Source organism: Eumetopias jubatus, unplaced genomic scaffold, assembly GCF_037043125.1.
Source record: "Eumetopias jubatus isolate StellerSeaLion01/CBP00866 unplaced genomic scaffold, mEumJub1_p1.0 scaffold_1, whole genome shotgun sequence".
NCBI classification, from domain to species: domain Eukaryota; kingdom Metazoa; phylum Chordata; class Mammalia; order Carnivora; family Otariidae; genus Eumetopias; species Eumetopias jubatus.
Window position 1 is genome coordinate 95,796,566 of NW_028274807.1, and position 25,489 is coordinate 95,822,054.

General features: G+C 40.2%; 1 protein-coding gene across 4 annotated transcripts in view; it reads left to right on the forward strand.

Annotated features, from left to right (window-relative positions):
* GOLIM4 (golgi integral membrane protein 4) overlaps window positions 1-25,489 on the forward strand; it is a 78,384-nt gene that overhangs the window by 36,013 nt on the left and 16,882 nt on the right. For 2 of the 4 annotated variants that reach the window (XM_028103125.2, XM_028103124.2), the window contains exons 2-9: window positions 9,444-9,518; window positions 11,062-11,111; window positions 12,381-12,434; window positions 13,731-13,881; window positions 17,439-17,521; window positions 18,051-18,134; window positions 22,014-22,172; window positions 24,724-25,056. In XM_028103125.2, the coding sequence (XP_027958926.1) occupies window positions 9,444-9,518; window positions 11,062-11,111; window positions 12,381-12,434; window positions 13,731-13,881; window positions 17,439-17,521; window positions 18,051-18,134; window positions 22,014-22,172; window positions 24,724-25,056 (989 nt within the window). The remainder of the gene's footprint in view (window positions 1-9,443; window positions 9,519-11,061; window positions 11,112-12,380; window positions 12,435-13,730; window positions 13,882-17,438; window positions 17,522-18,050; window positions 18,135-22,013; window positions 22,173-24,723; window positions 25,057-25,489) is intronic. The other 2 variants (XM_028103127.2, XM_028103126.2) reach the window with 1 other exon arrangement.

Sequence of the window (25,489 nt, forward strand, 5' to 3'; positions counted from 1 at the left end):
ATCCACACAAGATGTTACCTGTAGGAATCTTTCCTGCAGGCTGAGTAAATCACTTTGTAATCCATAAATTGCTTATTCCAGATCTTCCTCACAAACCTATTTCACTAGTGGCCTTCCCCATCTCAGCCGATAACATGCACTGGTTTTATTCTCAGTATAAATGCAGAATCTGCCATAGCCTGCACATTGGTCCTGTTCTCCCGTTACCTCATGCCTGGATTACTGTAGAAACCTGCTAATAACTGCTTTCCCTGCTTGCATCTTGCACCCATGCGGTCAGAGTGATCATTATTTTCAGATCTAAGTCATCACTCTATATTCCTGCTAAAACCCTCCAAAGGGTTTTAGAGTAAAAGCTAGAGTCTTCACTAGGTTCTATGAGGCCTGTCCCAATTTGTCCCCTTCCCCACCTTCGCCCTTCCAGCTCACTCTACCTCAGCTACACTGACTGTGTACTTTTCTTAGAACATCCCAAGTATGCTTGCCCTGTAGAGCTTTTGCCTTGCCTATTCCTTATATCTAGAACATTTTCCCCTAGATGTCTGTAGTAGTAACTCTTGCACTTTTATCAAGTCTTGGCTCAGATGTCTTCTCAGTGAGTCATGCCTTGAATACTTGATTTAGAAATGTGACCCATCCTCCCCATACCTCCAGTCTCTTTTACCCTGTTCCCACCCCCCCTCCCCCTGCCGCTGACACTAATTAGCTCCTAATCATTTATATATCTGCTGGAATATGAGCTCCCCAAAGGCAAATGTTTTTTTTTTACTGTTGGGTTCATAATGTATTTCCCAAATATCAGAACCAGTGCCTGGCACATAGTAAGTGTTCACTGAATACTTGTTTGATTTGTTGAATGAAGTATTCAGGATGCAATAGATATGTAACCTTAAATAATATCTCTGTATAAGCCAGATTTTTATGAAAACTTTTCCAAGATATATTGCATAATTTCACATCTTGAGGTAAAAATGTGACGTTGGGAGTTTGGATGAAGATGGGGTTGCTTGTGTACTGTTGTGTTGATTTGAAGAAGTCAGTTGTAGCCTGGCTCATCCTGCCCTCCTTGTGGTTATGCTCTGCCATGCAGGTTTATACAGAGTAAAAACCTCTTAGGGCTTGATACTTGAGTACTTTAGATTGTTTCCTCTTTGCTGGTGTTGGTGGAAGTGTCCATAGAAACAGGTTCCCGTGATGAAATCAGATCACTTAGGAAAATGAAATGTCTTTTCTGGTTGGTTCAAGCACATTAGTTTTGAAAAGTATATGCATAAATGCATAGTCCTTTATAAAACCAATATGCTTTTGCATATTTTAGCCCATCTAAAGGGCATTCTTCTACATCCTTGCATCAATTTGGGATGACCAAAAGCCTCTTTCCCTCTTTCTCTTTCTCTCATTCATTATTTCCTGAAACACTGGGATGCTGTCCTGCTAAAATCTGACTGCTCGATAGGAAGAATATTACTGTACAGGGTCTATTTATATACATCTAATTTCAGAATAATTTTGCTTCTATTAACTGTGAGTCCTTAAGTTTCTAATATATATGCATATATATGTATAATTTATGTATATAATTTTTGCTTTGTAGAGTGCAACATTTTCATGGGACAGGAGGATATTTTTCCTCTCCTCTTACAAAGAGAGTCTGTTTAAAAATCTGCTGGCTCGGCAAGTCATTATGTCAGCTCACCTAACTTGGTGAGCTCTAATTGTCTCCTTACTGTTTTACCTGGCTTTGCCTCTTCTCACAGCCCGAATTCATTGATTATAAGCTTTAAGTCAATCGTACACTTTTGTGTTTCCCAAGGTGCCTGGAACACTGCTGGGCTGTAATATAATAGCTCTGAAGACCTAAGAAAAGAATCCTTTCATGAGAAGTGAATAGATTTCTTCTAATAATAAGAATGATTATTAGTAGCTCACCACTTGAAAGAAGACTCGTATGAAGAAATATATCTTAAGTCAGCTAATGTAATCCTTATTTGAAAAAGCCAAATCTCCGAGAGTGTCATGAGGGAAAGCCTGGGTATAGTTTTATCCAAAATAGAGAAGGCAGTTAAGCACCTTTCAAATCCTGGTTTAAAATTTCCATTTAAACAACTTCCTAAACAGTATGCATTAGCAAACTTAAAAATAGACACTTGTGTGAGCTATTATAGGAACTTTATTGTGCAGCAAAAAAAAACCCCAAAAAAACCCAAAAACCAAAAAACCTTCAATTGCCATGCAGTAGAAAAATACCTAATCAGACTGTCCTTTTTTTCTCTCAGCGTCCTGAAAGCGTCTATATTCCAGGGCTTTGATTTAACTAATGCTAATCTTATGAGCCTGCACATCAACAGATAAATTTATATTTAATCTCTATTCTGTTACTTCTCTCTTCTCTGCGATATGCGAGTACTAATGAGCCAACAAATGTGGAAATTTAGTTTAAAAGTGCCTGGACATAAAGGATGGCAGGCAAATGAGCAAAAGTATGAAATCTCTTCTAAAGGCATTCATTCACTTAACAGCTATTGAACACTACTAGATATTAGGAACTGGGGTATTGGGTCGGAAGTAGTAATGAAGGTTTGGGATATAGAAGAGGAAGATTAAGGAGATAGCCAATCCCAGCCTTCAAGGCACATATAGTTCATTCATTACTTATCTATAGAATGTCGACAATCCAATGTGCCAGGGATATAGGAATGAAAGAAGGCAAACCGGAAATTCTTACCCTGACTAAACTTACATTCTAGTGGGATAGAAAGAGAATAAATAAGACAAATTAAGTAAAAAAAAAAAAATAAGTACTGTAGAGTGTTAGGTGCTAAGGAGAAAAATAAAGTAGAAATGGAGACCAAAAGTGTTGAGGGTGGGGAGCAGGTTGCAATTCTCGATAGGTTGTCCAGGAAAGGACTTGGTGAGAAGGTGTCTTTTTAGTAAAGATCTGCAGGAAATGAGGGAGTCAGTCGTGCAGGTACCTGGAGAAGGAGCAACGGAGGTGCCAGCAAGAGGCAGTTCAAGGTGCTGAGGTGAGAGGGGGCCTGGCCTGTTCAAGGAGGGGCAGGCTGCAGCAGGACAACAATCTGGTGAAGCCTTGAGAGGGGGTTGGGTTTCACTCAGCGAGACGGGAAGCCACTGCAAGGTTTTGCCCCCTGGCGCGGAATGTGACTATGTAGTTTAGTAAAGGGAGCTAACCATAGGAAAAGGTTAATTAATAATTGAATTCAGCTATAAATTGTCAAGCGGACTGGATGAGTGAGAAGTAAAAGCTGGACTTAACTGTGAGAGGTCATAGTGAAGTTACGAAGACGGTGCAGGAGTCGGGCTCAGACGCCGCCGGCAAATTTAGAGTGCCCTTGCCTGCCCCCTGGGGGCTGGAGGGAGGATCCAGTGAGATCCTCAAAATGTCGCCACGCTGTTCTTTTATTTGGCTGTTTTATAGGGGTTAATTTCCAAGTAGATCTGCTCTGTTCTTTCTCAGACTCCTTATGAGGTAAAATGATGAAGGAAGGAAAGATAATTGGAAAACTGTATCTATGATGTTGTCTTCTTGTTTATTACCAAGTCCTTGTTCTACGGAAGAGGGGGCGGCTGTTCTCCACCCCACGTCTGGTGAGTTAGAACCACAACAGAAAACTGTTCTTAAAGCCTGTAATAAATATCTGCTATTTTAGGCTTAAAAACAAAGACAAAACAAATCTTCCAAAAGTATTATGTTCTGGCAACTAAGGTGATTTCAATTTATCTTCCTTTTTGTCATTTCTCTTGCTTATCCTACTTAAGAAATCTTCAACCACGGGGGCACCTGGATGGCTCAGTCGGTTAAGCGGCTGAGTCTTGATTTCATGATCAAGGTGATTGTGATCTCAGGGTTGTGAGATTGAGCCCTGCCTCCAGCCCCTCGTGCAGCACAGAGTCAAATTGAGTTTCCCTCTCCCTTTCCCTCTGTCCTTCGTCCTTCTCTCTCTCTCTCTCTCAAATAAATAAATAAAATCTTAAAAAAAAAAACAAACCTTCAACCACAATTGTCAAAAGCACAGATTTTTTCATTTTAATCTTTATCATCTGTAAAGTGATAAAGGTATTTGCAATTCTTAATGTTTTCACAAGTTGAATTGTGTGACTTTCATACAGTTGTTTGTTTTTTATAAAGCTAAAACCTTATGTTATTGTCAAGACTGAAAGCAAAATTTTATGGGCTGTTGTTTCTGCCAAAGAAACATTGCCCTCTCTTGGCTTAAGGTGTTAAAACACTTAGCAATATTTTCTAATTTTGGAGTGTTGCTTTTTAATTCTGAATTGGAGCAGTTTGCCCTGAAATGTCATGTATATGTATTTTGCCCATAAGTGGATGTATACAGCTAATTTCTCTTATGACTTTCAGAGGAAGTCAGAGTTCAAATGGAAAATTGCTGTAGGAAGCTGGCATGATTTTAAACTCTTGAGTGCTTGAAGGAGGAGTAAAACCTCTTTCCATTCTCCACTGCATGGAAAATATTAAACTCCTTTTCAGGAAGCAGGGGAGATGATGAGTATTATGCATTTTCATCTTTTTCTCATGGGTTCTTGTGATTCAAATCGTATCCCCATTGCAGTGTTACTCTGCATTAAAAATCTTGAATGCCAAGACTGAATCATTTTTGTCCTTATTTTTCCTTAAACTTGTCTGGGGCTTTGAGAATATTCATTATGTACCTTTTTTGTTGTAGAGGTTCTAGCAGCATTAGCTCATCTTGACTGATGCCCTTGACTTCAGAGTATAAATAGAAAAATAGAGATAGGTGACAAGGATTGATTAGCGGATCCTCCTTCTAAGTGAAAACAGTAAACCTATCTAGATAAATCACTAGCTCAAAGGCTTGGAGAATGCACATTAAAAGAATTAAAGGGGAGTGTGGGTATATGTGTGTATGTATGTTTAGTTGATAGGGAAATTTTCTAGGAGAACTACAAGGACACGAAAATTCTATCTGGTCTGTTTTACTGTCTTTCAGTTTATATTAAAAAAAAAGGCTTCTGAGTTTTGGAGCTGTTGGACTGATTATTTACTTTCTTCTTTTTTTTTTTTAAGGGAAAAATTTCTTTTAAGTAAAAGGGAACCGAGATTAATATTTTATTGCCTTTTCGAGTCCCCCGCCCTCTCTCCATATTATATATATATGTATACACACACACACACACACACACACACACACACACACACACACACAATTACTTCATTATTATTAGACTTTAATTGTAGGGTTGAAAGCCTCTGATTCCTTCTCTGGCAATCTTAAGCCACCACAGATAGGAGAAAAAAGTATTTTAGGATTTTCTAGCATTTACTCTGTGCCAGGTAGTGTTCTAAGCACTTGGCACATATTAACTCATTTAAGCCTGACTTCCACCCAGAGAGATAGATACTGTCATTATTCCCATAGACGATGTCAGGAAACTGAAGTACAGAGAAGTTCAGCAGCTTGCCCCATAGGGAATGGATCTGGGATTTGAGTCCAGACACCAGACTCGAGCTCTCAACCACTCTGTTACCGCCTGCCTCTTTCTTTCTCTGCCTTTCTTTTTCGAATTTGCAATTCCAAGGGTGACTTTTCACGCCCCCTTTCCCTTCCCTAATGTGGTGTCCTCAGCTTATCTTCTAAGGCTCCTTTTGGCTTTGTTTTCCTGAACTTGAGGAAGGAAGGGCGCTTCTCCCACCTCTCGCCTCTGCCAGTCGCTGCCGCTCCCTTTTCTCCCCTCCCCCTTGCTCATAGTCTTCCACCCTGACGCCATTTCTGCGTTCTTCAGTTATTTTATGACAGGACTAGAAACTGGTGCTATACTAACGGCTTGGCCAGTTCTGAGTAAGAAAACATCAACAGTACGATTACCTCATGGTTTGTGTGTATATCCTCTCTTCCTTTTTACCACATCTTTTTTCACTGCTTTTGCAAAACCACATTCTTCATGCCTTGGATCTTGCTACTAGTGATGCCATCTTATTCATCTGTGAATATCTCAAGATTTCTCAAGACCTTTGAATTTTGACTGAAATCCACAAACATGTCCTTCTCTTAGTGGACATTGTGTAGCATCTGTTTAGGTTATTGATGAAAGTTTGTAATTGTGTATCCTAGGATTTTCTGGCTCTTGAGACTATGCTGCTGTTAATATGTTGAGTGTGTCAATTCCCATTGAGCGTAAAACTGTCAAAGACAGTTGTGTGGTTCAGTATGATAAATGGGTACTTTGCACCAGCCGTTGGCACATTATCTACCCGGCCGCTTTGCAGGGAAGAAACTAAAGAATGGAGCAGGGTCTCCCACCCTCTCATCCCATCGCCTATACTCCCTCTCTACTTGCTGTAATCTAGTGGACTCTCCACTCTTACTGAAGATGAAATAATACTGATGAGTTTTCTGCTTTCCAGTGCAAAGACAGTCATTACCTGATTACTAAGTCCCATACAAGCCTGGCTTTGCAACAGCAAGATTGTAGTGATTGCTGCTGTATCTTAAGCAAAGAATTTCACCAGATTGTAATTTGCAAATGCAGCGTTCCCCCTCTATTGTTTCCCATCTATCATTACCATTCCATAACGAGGTTTACTACCTAGAGTCTGAGGTGCCCGGTGATAGGTGGTGAGCAGTCCTCTCCTGTTTGTCTTGTTGATTATGCTGCTGTCTTTTAAAATCATGGATGTTTCTAGGCTGGAATCGCTTCCCTCTAGTGGTCCTGACCTCCTTGGGAGCCCCTAAACTTGGGCCCTCCCCACCCCCACTGCCACTTCAGTTCCATTGGAAAAAAGATCTTGACTATTCTTCCTGTTCCTTTCTTTGAAAGTGATGCACGTGCTTGCTAAAATCATCTGTGATAGATCCACTTCGTGCACCACAATTCCATGTTAACTGGCGTGTTTATGTTTCCATGACCCTACCCAGACCTGGGAACTTTGGCCAGTGAATTAGAGGAGAGGGAGTGTATTTCTTTCCAGCTGGGGGGCTCAGGTGTTCCTCTGCCATCCCGTTCTTGCCTCTGGGATATCAGGATAGCATTGTAATAGACCTGGTTCCCTGTACACTTTTCCTACCTGCCTGGAATTCTCAAAGACTGTAAGCATGCAGTGTAGGGCTTGCCTTAGTGAGATCCTTAAAGTGCTAATCTTTTTTTCCTCTGCTGTGTTCCAAACATCATTCCAGATGATACTCCTAGTACCAATTCAAGGAACTTCTTGGTTTTAATAGGCTTTTAGAAATCAGCAGAGGGACTTATATACTGTACAGATTTGTTTGGAAAAAAATGTAATTTCTCAACAATGGACTTACAGACAAGCTTTTTGGAGTTGAGCTACCTTTAGCCCAATTTCTGACCTCTGTGCCTTTGTCCCTATGATGTCTTCCAGAGATGCCTTTCTCCCGTGGCACCCTTTCCTATCAAGTTGCTCTTCATTCTCAAAGCCAGCCAAGAGATGAGTACCTCTGATGACTACTTCACCCCTCTCCCATCCAGAGCTCATCCTTGTCTTTCCTTGGGCTTAAATGTACTTTTATTATGCTACATGTATTTAGCTCTAATTATATAAAAATTATCTAACCTATCTACTGTGTTAGGCTTGAGCTCCTTGTGGCCAAGGCCCATGTCTATTCATTTTGCATTTCTACACATAATGTTCCAGATACATAGTAGGGGCTCAATAAATGCAGAGTTATATCGGATCCTTTATAATAATAGCACGGGGGGGGGTAGGGGTCATCTGGCAAAAGAAATTGAACCCGGGCAGAGGAAAAGACTGGGACAGGGGTTGTTAGGATGACTTGTGGGAGGCTGAGGCTGCGGCGGAAGCTGAGATCGAGGCACACACGCTGTGGGGGAGGACACCATGCCAGTTTGGGTGGCGGCAGGCGTTGTAAGGGGGTGTGCACGGAGATGTTAGCAGAAGTGTGAGTGGAGGTAGGAGCTGCGGTAGTTGTAGAGGCAGCCCTGGAAACGGAAGGTTTCTGTGGGATGGCAAGATGAGACATGCAGCAGGGGGAGAAGGTGGAGGACCCAGGAGATGCTGGGCATGCTGGAAGGAGGACAGCAGTGGTTGGTAACTGGCAGCTGGGGCACTGGGGAAAGGGCAGGCGGCAGAGAGTTATAGCAGGTGCGAGGGAGGGGGGTGGCTGTGACCTTGGCCCTCTGGGATGGCCAGTAGTGCTGGGCAGTTGGATGTGTTGTACCTGGCGAGTCAGTGATTGATGATTAAATTGTATCTTAGGTAGCCAGAGGCAGCTAAAGACTGGTCGAAGAAGCAAATGACAGCTTGGGCTTAGTTTGGCAAGGAATGGGATCAGAGGTGACCGTACTGCTGCACAAATAGGATTCAAAGCCTACCTCAGAAATTCAGTTTTTGCCTTTTTTCCCCTTCTTTGCCTTTTACAAACCACTCTGTTGAGGCTGGGTTTTCTGTCCCAGAATGAAAACACAGACTTGGATACTTCTTGACTTCTCTCAGATTAAAAAAAAGAGAGTATTAATAACTTTTATCCATAAACACAGTCTTGGTCTTGTAAGTATTATGTCTGGTCTAGTCCCTATGCATACATTTTATTATATAAATAAAATACCTGTTTTCTTATTTTATTCATTCAAAGGCAGAGCTTTTCCCACTCTTCGAGCTCCCGTTTGCTGTAGATGTGAAGCCAGAGGTGGGGAAGGGAGTTCTGATAAGCTTCTCCTCCCTGCTTTCCCCCTAGGACACCCACACTTCTCTCTACTCGCCAGGCAACGCTGGCGTCTTCAGAGTAGACAGGGCAGGTAGGGGAACCGTGGCACCATGGCAGATGTGAACCTGACTTTCACGGTTCTCTGTAGAGGCCCTCCCCCTTCATTTCTGTGGCTCTCTCACCTGTGTTTTCCTTGATGTGGGGGAACACACCATCTCTTTTATGCCGATGGGGTGCTGAGGTTTTCTCATGGGTCCAGCAGCCTTAGTTCCAATTCAGATCATGTGGACTTGGCAGTACTTATGGGATACCTAGGTGGAAAAACCCTGGAGTCTTTAGGAAATGCTGTACTAGTACCTAAGACAGAGGTGGGAGCCAGAAATATAGGTGTGGGGCTAACTGCTGTGCAAACGGTGGTAGAAGTCAAGAGACTGGACACATTTACCCAGGAAAAGACATGGAACCTCACAGAGAAGGTTTTGAGAAGCAGGAGAAGGAGCAGGGGCTGGTAAAGAAGATGGAAGGAAACCTCTTTCAGAGTATTGCTTAGTATTGCTTCTATAAAGGGGCAGACCGTGCGGAAGTCAGCTCAGACTTACGTCTGTTGTGGCTGTTTTTTACCCAGCATGTGGAACTTATAAACGCATACATTTTTATTTTAATTGTGAAGACCCTAAAGTGTTTCCCCCCATTTTGAAAATTGATGTGAATTTTACTTTAGAATTTCTAATTCTTTGCAGACAAATTTTAACTTTTTTCTTTCAGTTGTGTATGAACACAGATCAAGATTAGAGAAATCCTTGCAAAAGGAAAGACTTGAACATAAGAAAGCAAAAGAAGGTAAATATAAAATGCAGTTTGTATTCTGTGTTTTTATCATACTTTGAAACATCATGTGCTTGCTTTACTTTTTTTTTTGGTTAAGAAATTTCTCAACTCAACCCTAAGTCACTTTTATAGGTAGACAGAGAAAGTCAAGCACTATGTTATGCATTGTACAACACAGTAATTCCTGCTTAAGACTGGATTCTGAATCTTTCATTCAGTGTGCTGCAACCTTGAGGTAGTTCACATTATTAGTTACACATATTGTATCAGAAATAAACAGCTTTTCATCTGAATATTACACACACATGTTACTCATACCTGAAAATTCTGTCCGTAGGTAGTAACAGCATGTGTTGTCTAGAATATGACAGATTTTATACATTCATATACACGCACATGTGTACATACATACATTCTTATATGTACATTTACAACATAATAAATTGATCATATTGTATGGCGTCTCTTTTTTGTATGGTGTCTTTTAAGTTACGCACTTGTTTTCATCTTGTGAAGACTTATTGGCACAGCTGATCGATTCAGTTTGAAAAATTAGCATCTAGCACAAGCATTGGGCAATGCTTTTATCAGAATTTTTCTATATAGCATAGGCTTTATACAGCTTGTGGTTTGAAATGATCCACATCCTTATTTTTATTTATTAGCTCATGTTTTGTGAAATCTTGGGAGGAAATATAAGTTAGGTATTCTGTCTGACTATGTTGTTGTGGGGTAGAGGGAGGGAAAATGAGAGGGCAGTATGGGTTAGGATGTTTTACTGACCCTTGGATTAAGCCTGGATGAAGAATAGGAGTTTAACATCATTAAAATGCTTTGATAGGATTTGGATTTTCCTTGTCTTTAAATGCAGAGTGATTTTATAGAGCCATCTAGTGGATAATAAAGCTTTAAGAGCATTAAAGATGGTTTCCACTGTTTGATGTCTCTTTTCGAGTCCTGAATGATTTTAGCGTGCCATCTAGTGGATAGCAATAAATCATCTCTGTCTTTAGGTATGCCTCATTTTGTTTTTCTCCTAAATTTCAAGGAAAGTTGATCACAGAGTGCACATTCTAAATTCACTTCTAATTAATTGGTTATAATGTGTATTTTCTTTATTCAAGATATACAGCTTTAAAATAAAGCTGAAAATTAATAGTTTTTTTTTCCAACTCTTTCTAAAAAGGCCTTAAGAGGCAAAATAAAGTATGTTACCAGGCAGATGGTTTTTATTTTTATTTTTTTAAAGATTTTATTTATTTATTTGACAGAGAGAGAGACAGTGAGAGAGGGAACCCAAGCAGGGGGAGTGGGAGAGGGAAAGCAGACTCCCCACTGAGCAAGGAGCCCTATGCGGGGCTCGATCCCAGGACCCTGGGACCATGACCTGAGCTGAAGGCAGACGCTCAACGACTGAGCCAGTCAGGCGCCCCCAAGAAGATTTTTAAAACTAAATATTTTTCACAAGTCTGAATAAAATTTGCTTTTATTCTTTTGAAAATTCCATAATGAGTTAGTTAATCACACCCAATTTTCTCCATTTTTTGTTTTCTAGATTTTCTTGTTTATAAGTTAGAAGCACAAGAAACACTAAATAAAGGAAGGGTAAGTTTTGGACTTTTTCTTAATTATTTTATGAAACTTAAGGAGAGGGAAATAATAGTGGCAAAATCTTTTGCTATGTTGATCGTTAGGACTGAAAGGCTGAAATATACTAACACGTATGTATATATGTATGTATGTATTGCTTGCCAAAAAAATCCTGCAATGTTACTGTCACTTGCACAGTCCAAATTAACTGGAGAAAAGCAAGTTTTTCTCTTACTCCAAGAAGAATATATAACCATGAGTTGAATGAAACACTGGCATTTTGTAGTACTAAAACTGAGAAGAGTCAGTTCCTCGGATAGCTGGGAGACTGTCAGCTTTCAACTCTTACCGCCTTTAAAAGCCCCAGCCAAAGCTGTGTGTTTTCTGTTGTGCATTTCATAATGCAGTTTCTTTGTAAAGTAAAAGAGTAAAGCAATAAAATAAATCAATAGAGTAAAAATGAAATTCATCTTAGAAATTGTAAAAAAATGAAAGAAACAACTGGTTGCGGGTGTGCTTGTGCTGGAGCCAAAGCAGGGGGTGTGATGCGTCAGATAGCAGAGCCCCACATGGGGAGAGAAAATGGTTGGGTGTCTTGTGTACAGACTGCTCACGGCTGCCCAGGACTCTGCACATGTGTGAGGTCCATGTGTCAGGCTGTTCTACTGGGACACACACGTACACCACTGGAACATGGCTTAGGCTCAAGTTTCAGTCCTGGCTCTGCTACTAAAGGAAATGTTTGCCCTCAACTTATTCCTTATCCTTTCTCCATTTCTTCACTCTGTGAAATGGGAGTCTCATTTGGGTAAAGTAATATATGGAGAATTCCTTACCCACTGAAGCTCAGGGAAGGAAAGCGCCTTTTCCCTTCAAAGCTTGTGAGGCCTGGACCTAGTCCCCTCTGAGCACCTGGCACAGTGTATCAGCCATGCACAGTGACAGTGACTCAGGACAAGGTCCTTGTGCATCGGAGCCTCGGTTCTTCTCAGCTTGAGAGGGGAAGTAAATCATTTCCAGGGCCCCTGCTAAGCTGCTTTTTTTAGGATTCCATGTCTTGCTTTTTCTTTACTAAACTCTAGCAAACTTACAGGAATGTTAAGACTTCATTCCAGCCATTAAATAAAGAGATGGCCCTAGAGACATCCTGGTTGAAGCACAGACTTCATTGTAGCTTATATAAGTGAAATAAATGGAATTCTTCCGTTAAGTGCTTTAAGCTATGTTTAGCAAGAGAACCAGATTCATTATCTTTGTGTTAACTATTTTCTTTTCAATTTACAGCAAGATTCCAATAGCAGATACAGTGCATTGAATGTGCAACATCAGATGTTGAAAGTGAGTAATTTAAAGTTGTTCCTCATGAATGAATGAATAAAAGAATTAACTAAGTAACTCAAGTGATTAAGGAAAGCTTACAGAAAATTGATCTGTATGGTAGGATGGTACCTTAAAGTCATATTTCACTAAAAATGACATAGAATTGTAATGTTCCCTCATCTTACCACCCAATTACAACAATCAGAGTCATCTTACTATACATTTTCTTGTAAATCAGTCTGGTCACCTAATTTTTAATTTTATTCTTCTCTTTCTCTTTTAAGGCTTTTTTGTTTGTTTGCTTGCTTAGTTTCTCACAGTGGTTTTCCTCAGATGTTTCTTTTTATCTTAGGCACACTGGGGGCAGTAGAATGATTAAATGCCTCCTTCATGTTACTAAAATTTAATGTGTCCTTTTACCTACCACAGGAACATAATTTATATTTAAAGAGTCTCCTTCCTCGGTTCTTGGGTAAAACTCATTGTTGTGTGTCAAGAAGACTTGGAAGGGGAGAGAGTCATGATTTCTGTCAAGCTAGAAGAGAGGAGTGGATGCCATCAAGGGTTCTGCACAGCAGGAAAACCCTGCCATGATCTCCACGCCTCCAACCTCCCTCCCTTGCCCGTCTCGCTTTTTGTTTGGTGTTGTCTTTCCTCCTGTATCAGGAGAACAAGTGCTTTTTATTGAAGCCAGAACCTTTCCTAGTATCAAGAAAGTAGTGCGTGGATTAAAGCAGACCACCCTTTCACATTAGCATTTGGAGACTGTGGGTTTTATCTAGATTGTGATTCCAGTGTAGTAGTATGACAAGGAGTAAGGTAAATAAGAATAATTCTATAAACAATGTATTACTTCCCCCAAACGGAAAGAAATCTTTTTTTTTAAACTAGGTTACCAGGAAGTCTGAAAACTAAAGAAGGGAAATAAAAAAATGTTGCTCGGAAAACATCAGATTGAAAGAGGAAGTCTGGAATAGCTGTGGAGGGATAATTTTTCCGTTCGCTTTACCTTGTCTCCACAGCAATTTGAGTCCCTGGGAGTTTCCCCAATCCTTCCCCTTTCCATCTCCCATGGCTAACTTCTAACTTCTTGTTTTTACCAATGTTCAAAATTAAGGAGAAAATTATTTTTGGCCATGATCCCAAACCCTTGATTTGAAATGTAAGGGAAATGCAGGGGAGCTGCCCCAATTCAAAGCAACCTGAGGAAAACAGAGCCTCCTGCTGCATCTGTTCTTTCTTGAGAGAGAAAGGCTCTAGACTGTGGTATAATTTAGAGAATGTACATCTCTGCTCAGATTCTCATCTTTGCAGAGTCAACACGAGGAGCTGAAGAAACAGCACAGTGACTTGGAGGAGGAGCATCGCAAACAAGGAGAAGACTTCAGTAGGACGTTTAATGACCATAAGCAGAAGTACCTGCAGCTACAGCAAGAGAAGGAACAAGAACTTTCTAAGCTAAAAGGTATTTGGAAGTCTGATTAGCTAGTTTATTTGGAAATAACTATTCCGTGTAATGTTTCAGTAAAGCAGTAGAATTGTGTTTGTTTGCATGGCAGTTGATTCACATTTACCATGTGGTGCTTTACCAGCCACTTACTTCTTTGTAACATTTCACAATTATCCTTATCTCTTTGGGTTTGTTTAGGAAACAATAGAATATTTGGTGTTTCTCAATGGGGCACATAGGCCACATCGGGCAAGAAAGTTCTCTTTTTCTGTGTTTTGTAAGATATTTAGTGTCTCTGACCCCTACTCACAAAATGCCATCAGTGCTCCACATTCAATGTGATGATCAGAGTCGCCTCATGCATTTCCTAATCTCCAAGGGGCCAAAAAAAAATACCTGTTGATCACTAGTAGTAGCTTTGAAAAGCTCAGGATCTAGAGTCAGACTGCCCTGGTGAGTCCTGGCCTCTCTAATGTCTAGTTATAGGACCATGGTCAAATTGTATGATCACCACAGGCCTCATTGTCATCATCTGTAGAATTGGGATATTCATAAAAAGCTATTAACCTCATAGGGTTGTATTAAATAATTTATGTAAAGCACCTAGGACAGTTCCTGATAATGTGATCAGTGTCAGCATGAGGTATTTTCATGGTATTATGAAACAAATTGTATCACTCTGAGTATATGTAAATTCTGAAAAAGGGAAATATTCTACAATCACCTATTCAGGTGCTAAATAAGTTTGAAGTGTGAGAATTGGTTTAAAAAGTCACATGGTGCTTGCGAAAAAACAATGGTGAAATCCGAGGAAGGTCTGTGGTCCAGTTAATTATACTGTGCCAAACAGTATTTTTATTTTATATAAGATATCATCGTAGAAGGAAGCTCAGTGATAGGTACTTTGGTCCTCTCTGTATTTTTATTTGCAATATTTTGTCTATGAGTATTTCACAATAGTAAGTTATAACAAAGAAGGCACATGAGCGTTCAGTAGCCATTGAGGCAGACTATTAAGGGTTAGGGTGGTCTTGAAAGTGTTGAGGCAGGTGTCAGCAGATGATACCCAAGAGCTGTAGACGTGCAGGGGCGTTGGTTGGCTTTTGGTGATATAGCAGATGGTGGGGGTCGTTAAGATAACAGACAAAGAAACGTCCTCACAAAGGAAATATAAAGCATGTTTTCTTGCATCTAGTGTGTATTCCTTTCTTTGAAACAAAGTGCATTTAGAGTAAAATTTTAACAAATTATATTTAGAAGTAATAAATCAGAACCGTGGAAAATAGGAGGACACATTGTATGTAGTTCTGTGTACTGAGATAATTTAAGCCTCACAACCTGGTCTGAACTTCCTGGTAGCCAAGACCGAAAGGGAAATGCAGTAAGTTTTGGGGCTCTTCTCATCAGAAAGAGAGTATACCTACCCTGTGCGTGGGGCAAGGCAGGGAGAAAGACAAAGAGAAAGAAAGAGAAGGGGGCGAGAGAGAACTGTATTTCTGGTATCAGTTAATTTTTGGAAGAAATTTCTCAGAGGCCTTAAACAATAGGGTGTGACAGTGCCTTTGATGATACTTTACTGAGCAGTTTCCACGTCAGCACTTTTGTTTGATTATGATCCTTTGATAAAAGCTTCAGATAGTAAGTTAAAGCATATGGTGACAGACCCAGGTCAGTAGTGGCAACTCAAACATATAACCCAGGTAGTCTCGGGTCAAGTTTAATGTGATATCAGAAAAGAATTTAGAATTCCTGGGAGATAAACTGGTAGGGTAGAAGCTTAGGTAATTATTCTTTTCATTTCTGTTGTAATAATAGCTGACACTCAGCACATGTTAACCATGTGCTAGTACCAGGTGAAATTTTTCATGCAATTATTTTATTTAATTCTCATAACAACCTGTAAGCGAGGCATTGTGTTTAGCCTAATTTAACAAAGGCAGAAACTGAGCCTTCATAAAGTTAAATAACTTACTCAAGGCAATACAGTTAAGGCACAGAAGCAACTGCCATTAAGTTTATGACCTCAAACTCCTTTAGAAGCTAGCAGTTTGGGTATGTGTGTGTGTGTGTGTGTGTGTGTGAATGCGTGCATGCGTGTGTGTGCACATGCGTGTGTGTGTGCGCAGTGTGTGTATGCGTATGTGTGTATGCGTGAGTGCATATGTGTATGTGTGTGCACTTGCGTGTATGTGTGTATGTGTATGTGCACGCTTGTGTGTGTGTGTTTACTGAAGCCCCATCCAGCCAACAACACACTGACAGTCCCCTTGGATCTCCAGTGGTGTCCTATTTTGACCTTTGCATCAGAACCTTTCCCACCTGTTCTTGACCTCTCCCTTACACGTAGTCAACCATCCAGAGGTCAGGGGTGAGGCAGGGATGATAAAGGTGTAAAAGTGGACAGAAAATAGGGTGAGAGATGGGGGTGGGCACTTTTCTTCAGTGCTGAGTGTCACATCGGAGAGCTAAGGTTTTGTCTGCAGAGGGTGGCTGCCACTCAGGGATAATTTGCCTGGCACACTGTTACCCAGACCTGCTGTGTCAGCATCATTATTAACAGCCTCCCCTTTTACTTTCAAAGGTATCTCCTGTTGAAAAATGAATTATATTGTCACCTGCCACCATTCAACTTCTGCTGACTCTTGTCACATGAGAATTGGCCTCATGTTGCTAGATCTTAGTAGACCCAGATCCTTGATTTTTAAATGGTGCCAACTATTCACATGTGGAACACTCTGCATAGGCCAGCACTGCAGGGGCCGGGAGAAAAAAAAGAAAAGAAAAAAAAATGTGAGCTGGATTCAGCCCCAGGGCTGCCAGTTTGTAACATTTAATGTCCAGATGCAGCGAAAGTAAGAAATTCACCCAGTGGGTAGGAGAGGTGGGCCTGGAATCTTTAAGTCACTGAGGCTGTTCCCTGAACAGTAGGCTTAAGATTGGAGAGATTATAGGGCTTCACTGAGACAGCTACATTGTAGGCCTGGGAAAAACTCTTCTATCGCTATTGGAAGGGGGAATTTGTATCAGGCAAGAACTCAGTGCCAGGAGAAAGAAAATATACTTAGAATTTTTAAGCAGGTAAGTGGGGTTTCTCTCTGTCTCTTCTTTTATTTCTTGAGTTGTCTTTGCAATTGAAATACCTTTTGGGGTCCATGGAAATTATTCATGCTATGAGAAATAGTATTTGTACTAATTTTGATAACTTTCTTTTTAATTTGTGGAGAGACTCAAATCTTATATCATCCCTGCCTGTTACATTTTATTCCTGAGGACTTGCTTACTACAGAAATACTTCATTTTTAACTCCTGAGTAATTAGAAATCCTTAACTTCCACACTGTGTAGCTTCCTTAAAAGTATTTAAACTACCAAACCAGATTGTATTGGAATGGCAAGCTGAATCCATGTCACATCCCAAAATGATAGAATTTTTGTTGATTTGGCATACTATACTGTCAAAGTTTAAAACAAATCCTAAAAATAGTTATGTGAAGTTTTAGATATGACAGTAATGGAATCAAAAGCCAGAAAAATCTCAAGGCTTTATGCATGATTTTTTTTCTCCACAAATAGAAACTGTGTACAATTTGAGAGAAGAGAATAGACAGCTAAGGAAGGCACACCAGGACATGCATACACAGCTTCAAGACGTCAAGGTAAAACAAACCCGGGCATTTGACTGCTTAGTATTGGCCTGCTTTACTTTGTAGAATAGCTTTACAAGTCATTCCCTAATTGACCTGCATTCAAATCCACATTGTTATTTGGACTTTGCATAAACTGGATTGTGCCCATACTTTTACCACATCTGTCTGCACTGTAAGCTAAAAGATGGTCTGAAAATCCAAACATTTTCATTAGTACCGAAATGATTCTTTGGCTAGATGGTTGCATTTTAATAAGCTTTTTATTTACAAAGGTTTATTAATAATGAAGTATTTGTTCCTTTGGTTTTGATTTCATTGTAAGGGATTATGATATTTAGGTAGTACGTTTTAGATTTCAGAATATTATCTTATTATCTATTGTCTTCTCTCTACAATGATTTTTAAACTCAGCAAGTGCTGCAAGAACAACAAACAAGCAGGCAAGCAAGCTACGTTTGGGTGCTCATACCACTGTCAGCCAAAGAAGAATCTGTCTTAGAATGTTAAATCTCAACATGTAAAATTCTTTTTTGTGTAGCAACAGCATAAGAATTTACTCTCCGAGCATGAACAACTTGTAGTGACTTTGGAAGACCACAAGAGTGCGCTAGCTGCTGCACAGGTTAGAAGGGCAGCAGTCTCTATCGGTTCTCCTTACAATCTGCCTAACATTTCCGAATTCCTTTATGCATGTAGTCTCTTACAAGCCAATCTTCAGTGGGTTCTTAGGACAGAGCTCTCCTGATCCTGAGGCTCATGCATGCTTTCAAAATTCAATCAAGAGAATATTAAATAAGCCTTTGATTATGTTTTTCGCACTGGTAGTGTGGTACCTATGACTATTTCTACCCTCCACCAGCACCTACATGCAATGGTCAAATGCTTGTTTAAATCACAGAAATTATCCCATATATATGGTCTTCTGCCACTCTCTGTCCTGTGGTGACTCTTCTTATAGGATCTATAGGATTTTATGATGCTAGCTACCAAATAAATTATTGTCAGACTTTTTCTTCCATCCCTCCCTCCCTTGCTTCCGTATCCCAGCCTACACACACTCCTTTTAGGACTAGCCTTATGTGTTCTTGGCCAAATTACAGAAAATAAGAGATCTCATGTCAATGGAGAAGGAAAAACAAGAGTCGAGTCGTAAGTTCCGTTTTTCAAAGCCTAGAACAGTCCCTGGCACAAAGTAAGCCCTCAGTGGTTATTTACTGAATGTACAAACGAACGAATACAAGTGTTGGAGAGCTTATTAAAGCAATACCATACTGTGTTTTACAGCTTTCTAGGAGAAGTGAACAAACAGGAATGGCTAGCTTAGTCACTAGGTTTGTACTTTCTTCAGTTGGAAGAATTAAGAGGAAAACCAGCTATCTGTCCTTATCAGGAGACCATTTTTTTTTTTTTTTTTGTATTATATTTTGTCTTTATAAAATTAGAAAAAGTATAACATGCTGGGCCTTGACCCATCTCATTGGCTGTAGCATCTGTATTTGTGGGACTTCTTTTCAAGGTAGTCATTGATTATCCCCCTATGAAACTGTAGCTGTGTGGTAATTTTTTACAGGTGTACAGATTAAATTGACTTGAGATTATTTCATTTAAAACCCTCTTTATAAAATTTTTACCAAATACTATTTTATTTGAGGCTGTTTTTCATGCTGAAAAATGTGACAAGCCAATTTGAATATTCTGTGTGCTATGATGGCCACAAATATTAGACTAAGCAGCAGTTTGAAAATCCAGAGAAATATAAATTAAAATAAGGCATTTAATGACCAAAACTGAATTCTGTAGTAAGCACACTGGCAGTATTATGGACAAGTTTTGTAATAGAAAAAAATATTTTTATGTAACTTATGTATAGTATTCTATTTCTTTAAAAATATTTTCTGCTCCTTTGAGAAGGGGCTCAAGTTGTCCTGCCCACCAACCACCCCCTTTAAATCATTATGCCAGAACTAGGTGTAGTACTTCCGAGTCCCACCTCCCATCCCCATATTAATACTTTCCCTGGGTCTCCTCAGAAAATAAATGCTGCTTCAAGCATCTACATTTCTTATTTAAATCATCTTATGAGACTGTGACTTGACATCCTGATTTTTTTTAAAGATTGACTTATTTATTTGAGAGAGAGCGTGCATGGTAGGAGGGGCAGAGAGAGAGAGAGAATCTAGAGCAGACTCTGAGCTGAGCAGGGAGCCTGACACGGGGCACGAGCTCATGACCCTGAGATCATAACCTGAGCTGAATCCAAAAGTTGGACGCTCAACTGACTGAGCCACCCAGGTGCCCCAACAACCCAATTTTTAAATGTAGTTGAGTGGGGGGACCACAAGCACAGAATAGGGGGCGCCTGGGTGGCTCAGTCGTTAAGCGTCTGCCTTCAGCTCAGGTCTTAATCCCAGGGTCCTGGGATCGAGTCCCGCATCGGTCTCCCTGCTCAGTGGGAAGCCTGCTTCTCCCTCTGTCTCTGCCTGCTGCTCCTCCTGCTTGTGCCCCCTCTCTCTCTCTCTGACAAATAAATAAATAAAATCTTAAAAAAAAAAACAATAGAATTTGAGTTTACAGTGTGTCAAGGATCATCATAAGAACTTTTTATATAGGAGTTTAATGTTCACAGTCAACTGAGTTATATAACATTGTGTCCTTTTTATAACTAAATAAAAGGAGGTCAAAGGGAAATAAAATAGCTGGCCCAAGATCAGCGACCAGACTGAGCTTAGAGTTTAGGTGCTCTTGACATCACGGTCATGTGTAACTCTTAAACTGGTGTTTTTGGAGACTATCCTGCATCACAGTTACCTGGCCTTGCCCCAGACCTACTGAGTCATAATTTCTAGGGTGGGGGCCCAGGAGATTGCCCTTTTAACATGATCCTTTCATGGTTCTCAGTGCACACTAATATTTGAGAACTGCAGCATAACTGCTTTCAAATATATCTCTAGGAGGAGGAGAAAGAAGAAATATTTATTAAAAGTATCACTATGTGGATGTCTTTTTTAAAATTTTTCTTTGGGGATGCCTGGGTGGCTCAGTCGGTTAAGCGTCTGCCTTCGGCTCAGGTCATGATCTCAGGGTCCTGAGATCGAGTCCCGCATCGGGTTCCCTGCTCAGTGGGAAGCCTGCTTCTCCCTCTGCCTTCTGCTCCCCCTGCTTGTACTCTCTCTCTCTGACAAATAAATAAAATCTTAAAAAAAATAAAAAATAAATAAAAATTTTCTTTGACCTCCAAAGTTGGTTTGCAAATGTTTTGATAGATTTCTGGGATAAGGGCCACTGTTAGCCATATGGCATACCTTTGTACAAATTACAAGGATGCTTTCCTCTGAGACAGATTTAACAAGAAAACTTCTTCACCTTTGTGTGAATTGGAAAAAAATAAAAAGGCCCCCCTTCGTTGGGGTGGAAGAGCACTCTGCCAGGGTGCACGGCTAGGGCAGTGGGGGTGCCAGCTGGGTTCCAGCCTCCACTCACCCGCTCTGCTGCGCCCACTGGCTGGAAACTTGTCCAGAATGGATTTCTGTGTTTTTTGGATATGTTTATGTAGGTGTGTGTTTACACACACAGCATTTCTGTTTTAGGATAATAGTGTTGGTGCATATGATGAGCTAAGTATGAGCAGTGTCTATTGATTTCCTTAGTGAAGGTATTTGATTTTTTTTCTGTCTTTTTAGCTCCTTGTATTAAAAATATTGTGCATGCACACACACATACACACCACCATCAAATATACACAGATACACCTGGATGAGGTATTGTAGTTTAATACTTACATTAGCGCCTTTATCACCTTACAAGAAAGGAGATTCACAATTGAGGAATAAAAATCTAGGCTCATTTCATGCCTATGCTATTGCTTTCCTAAATCTTCAGAGCACAATACCAGAAGCATTATGGAAAGTTAGGGACCCTATTCGAGCACAGGTTGATGGTGGGGGGTGGGGGGGGTGGGTGGCCTGAGTGATTTTATAAATAAATAACTAAATATATATACACACACACACACACACACACACACATACTTAGTTACTTATTTTAAACTTATGATTCCTTTTCACTGAAAAACGTTACTCAGACCATATTGGTAAAAGATATCTGCACTTGTATGTATATAATTGTGTGAATTTTTAAACAGATTTTTTAATGCTATAAAACTGATTGCAAACTGTGTTTTAATAATGATATTTATGCCAGAAAGTTATTTATAAAAATTCTGACTGTTTAACATAGCATGAAAAGCTAACATCTGTCTTAGATATTTTTTCCTCCCTTCCCTTTATATCTAATTCTCATTTGCATGTGCTTAAAAATGGTTAAGCATGTCCAAGTAAGAATAGCTAATGCATGGAAATAATCTGCATATTTTTCCTAACTTGTACTTAAGTATAATATTTTAGTCTAGTCTTCCAGTGAACCGTAGTGTCCATCCATGAACGGTATCTCTTTCCCTCCTCCAATTGTACAATTTGTATACAATTGTGCAATTTATACACAGACACAAGTTGCAGAATATAAACAATTGAAAGATACTCTGAATAGGATTCCAAGCCTTCGAAAGCCAGAGAAAGCAGAGCAGCAGAATGTTACCCAGGTGACACATTCTCCACGAGGTGACAACACAGCGAGGGAGGATGCAGCCGGGGAGCCACGGGAGGTAAGAGGCGTGAACTGGTATTCCGTGATGGGGTCACTTTCCCCGTCAAGCTGTTATCAGGTGAACTGCTCTAAATATTGCCAACTCTTCCTCCAGAGCAGTGGTTCTCAAATTTTAGCGTGTATCAGAGTCCCCAGCAGAGCTGTTAGAATGCAGATAGTTGGGCCCTAGCCCAGAATTTCCAGTTCAGTTATTTTGGGATGAGGCCTGAAGATTTGCATTTCTAACTGATTCAGCTGGTCTGGGGGGGACGCTCAGAGAACTACTGCTATAGTATTTTCTGGGAAAGACTTTACTGGCTTTGTTTATTTTTTTGGAAGGGGCTGTTGTATCTGAACTTTTAAATTTTCTTTTTGTTCTTGTTTGGCTTTTTGGGGGGTAGAGTGAGAAGTTTAAATGATCATGAGGCTGTTCTGTGACAGCCCACTCAAGTATTAAAGTTGGTAATATAGTTGAACTTGATGCAGTGCTACGTCCACACAGAACAAGCCAAAAATTGTATTTAAGAAGTCTTTATAAAACTATCAAAGGTGTGAGTGCTAGTCTCTTAATCCACTTTTTTTTTTTTTTTTTTTTTTGGCATTCCTGCTCTTCATAAAAACTGAGCCTTGCTTAAGAGTGTCTCCTAAGTGGGACATCAAAAGTAGGGTCACCCTTATCCTCAAGTCTAACATAGTTGTTTTAATCACATGCATAATACAAATGGCAAATACGGCTGTCTTTCTCCCCGAAGAAGTTGTTTTTAACAGTGAATGTGTGAGAGGGTGTGTCCTGCATGACCATCTTATGGGAATAATTAAGTCGCTGTGAGTAGACTTCATCGAAGTCTTTAGTCCTGCAGAGCATCCCTTCACAGACAGAACCTTCTGTGTCTTCATGGACCCTTCTTTGTTACTACTAAGAAAACATGACCAGATCCCTGGCCTGGGAATTAGTCGTCTTCCCTGTCCTAGTCTGACTCCCTGTTTCCTGGATTAATTAATCTTCTAATGACTCAGACCTTGAGTGTTTTCATCTGTGAGGTAGAGATAGTAGTTATCTCCTATAACCTTTCTCACAGGAATTCTGTGGAGATAAATGGCAGGTATTTGAAAGCACTTAAGGCTCTTTAGAGAAATATTTCATATTTCTCTAAGTCAGAGCAGTATTATGTCCAACCTGCCAGGTATGTGAGGACGTTGGTAAGACATACATCTCCAGAAGCTCTCCTCAGATGTCTGAGAGAGGACTTTCTTCCTCCATTTATTTATTTACTTATTCATTCATTCATTCATTCATTCCGATTTCTCAGTTATAGTTCTGCTAATTTAAGAAGAGGGTTTCCCATTTATTTCAATTTGGAGTAGCAATCTGACCAAATAAGTTATTTTTTCCAATAAATAAGGTTGGAGGGGGGAAGGAGTGATAAATTTTCATATGATATTATATCATCTTTTTTTTTTGCCCCTCTTTTCTAAGTAATGAAGATCACGTGGAAATCCCTGAAACTTTAAATCCAGGAACACCAATTTAAACCAACCAATTTTAGAAGAGGAGTTCTCTGTAAAAAAGACATTTTTTAATGTTGAATTTTATGTATTAACAATACAAAATATTTACAAAGGATTTCCTCTGATTTATGAAGAAATACTACTCTAATATGTTAAAAATATTTTATTGTATCTAGTTTAATGGGCACAAATATTTTTAGCTAACATGGATGCCTATTAGTAATGGCATTCTTTTTTTAAATTAGTAAAAAATAAACCCAACTCATCTTCAATTTGATCTTGTCCTTCTCTTTCCAAATCATTATATTTTTTTAAAGTTCTGTTCTTAATTTAAGTAAGCTCTACACCCTTCCCCCACCCAAGGGGCTCAAACTCACAACCCTGCAATCAAGAGTCGCATGTTCTGGGCGCCTGGGTAGCTCAGTTGTTTAAGCGACTGCCTTCGGCTCAGGTCATGATCCTGGAGTCCCGGGATCGAGTCCTGCTTCGGGCTCCCTGCTCAGCAGGGAGTCTGCTTCTCTCTCTGACTCTCCCCCTCTCATGCTCTCTAACTATCTCTCTCAATAAATAAATACAAATCTTTAAAAAAAAAGATTTTATTAAAAAAAAAGTTTCGTGTTCTTGCGACTGAGCCAGCCAGATGTCCCACTTTTTAAATCATTATTGAAAACAAAATTTACCTTGAAGAAAATTACATAAACACTTCATCACTTTGAAGGTTGAGGGGTTTTTCCTTTTTGTTTTAAGGGAAAACAGGAGTTAGATTGCTTTTGAGGGACGGGTCTGCTGAGATGTGGTCACATATAGGCTTTACTTTTAGATTACTTACTGTATTCTTCCCAGGATGAAATTGTGCTCATGTTATCTCTATTTTATAGGTGAGATTACAGAGTAAGAAGAGTTAAGTGACTCCATTGCAGCCATACTTTTCAGTCAGGATTCTGTATTTCTAGACTCCAGGATTTTGCTTATGTTGTAACCCCATAGACATGGTAATAAAGAGATTATATCACTGCTTTCAAAATGGAAGCGTGTCATCTCCAGTGATGTGCTTGGCCTAGGTGTCTCGAAATAGTGATGGGTGGCAGATGCATGAAGCAGTTCCTAGAAGAATGGAAGAAACAAAACTTTACCCTCCCACCCAGAAGGAGGCAGAGTTTCAGGCTCCAGTGGAGCTGAAGCAGCCTGAAGCTGAAGGCAGAGAGCCCGAGGAGCGGCAGGTGGAAGAGGAGCACAGAAAGGCCCTGGAGGAGGAGGCGATGGAGCAGGTCGGGCGGGCCGAACGTCTGGAGGAGGAGCATGACCCATCACCCGAGGAACAGGATCGGGAATGGAAGGAACAGCGTGAACCTCGAGAAGAAGCCAACCTTCTGGGAGGGCACGCGCCCAACGAGGTACGAGGTCATCTGCTTCATATCCACCAGGGTTATGTTTTGTCGGCTGGGACAGGGAGTGTGGCTTTGTTTTTAAATATTGAAAAAGCCTCCCCATAGATGACAGTCCCTAAAATAAAATCTGAGTGAGTTCGCTAAATGTTATATGCACGTATCTTAGTTTTCTATTGTCATGCTCATAGCATAGCTGCCCAGGTACCTCAGAAAGGTGCCTGGGGGAAGGAGAAGGCTGTTGGTGTGTGTATTTTCTTTGTCAGTGGTGCCAAACAAGGGAGCTCAGTGCTGCTTTCCCTTGGGCAGTAAGAGGAGAGATGAGCGCCTGATTGGGCACTTCCTGGAACGTGCTCAAGTCCCACAGGCATCGTGAGGCCGAGAAAGGTCTCATTTTCTGTGATCAAAAGTCTCCTTCTCCCTGTTCATTTACTATCAAATG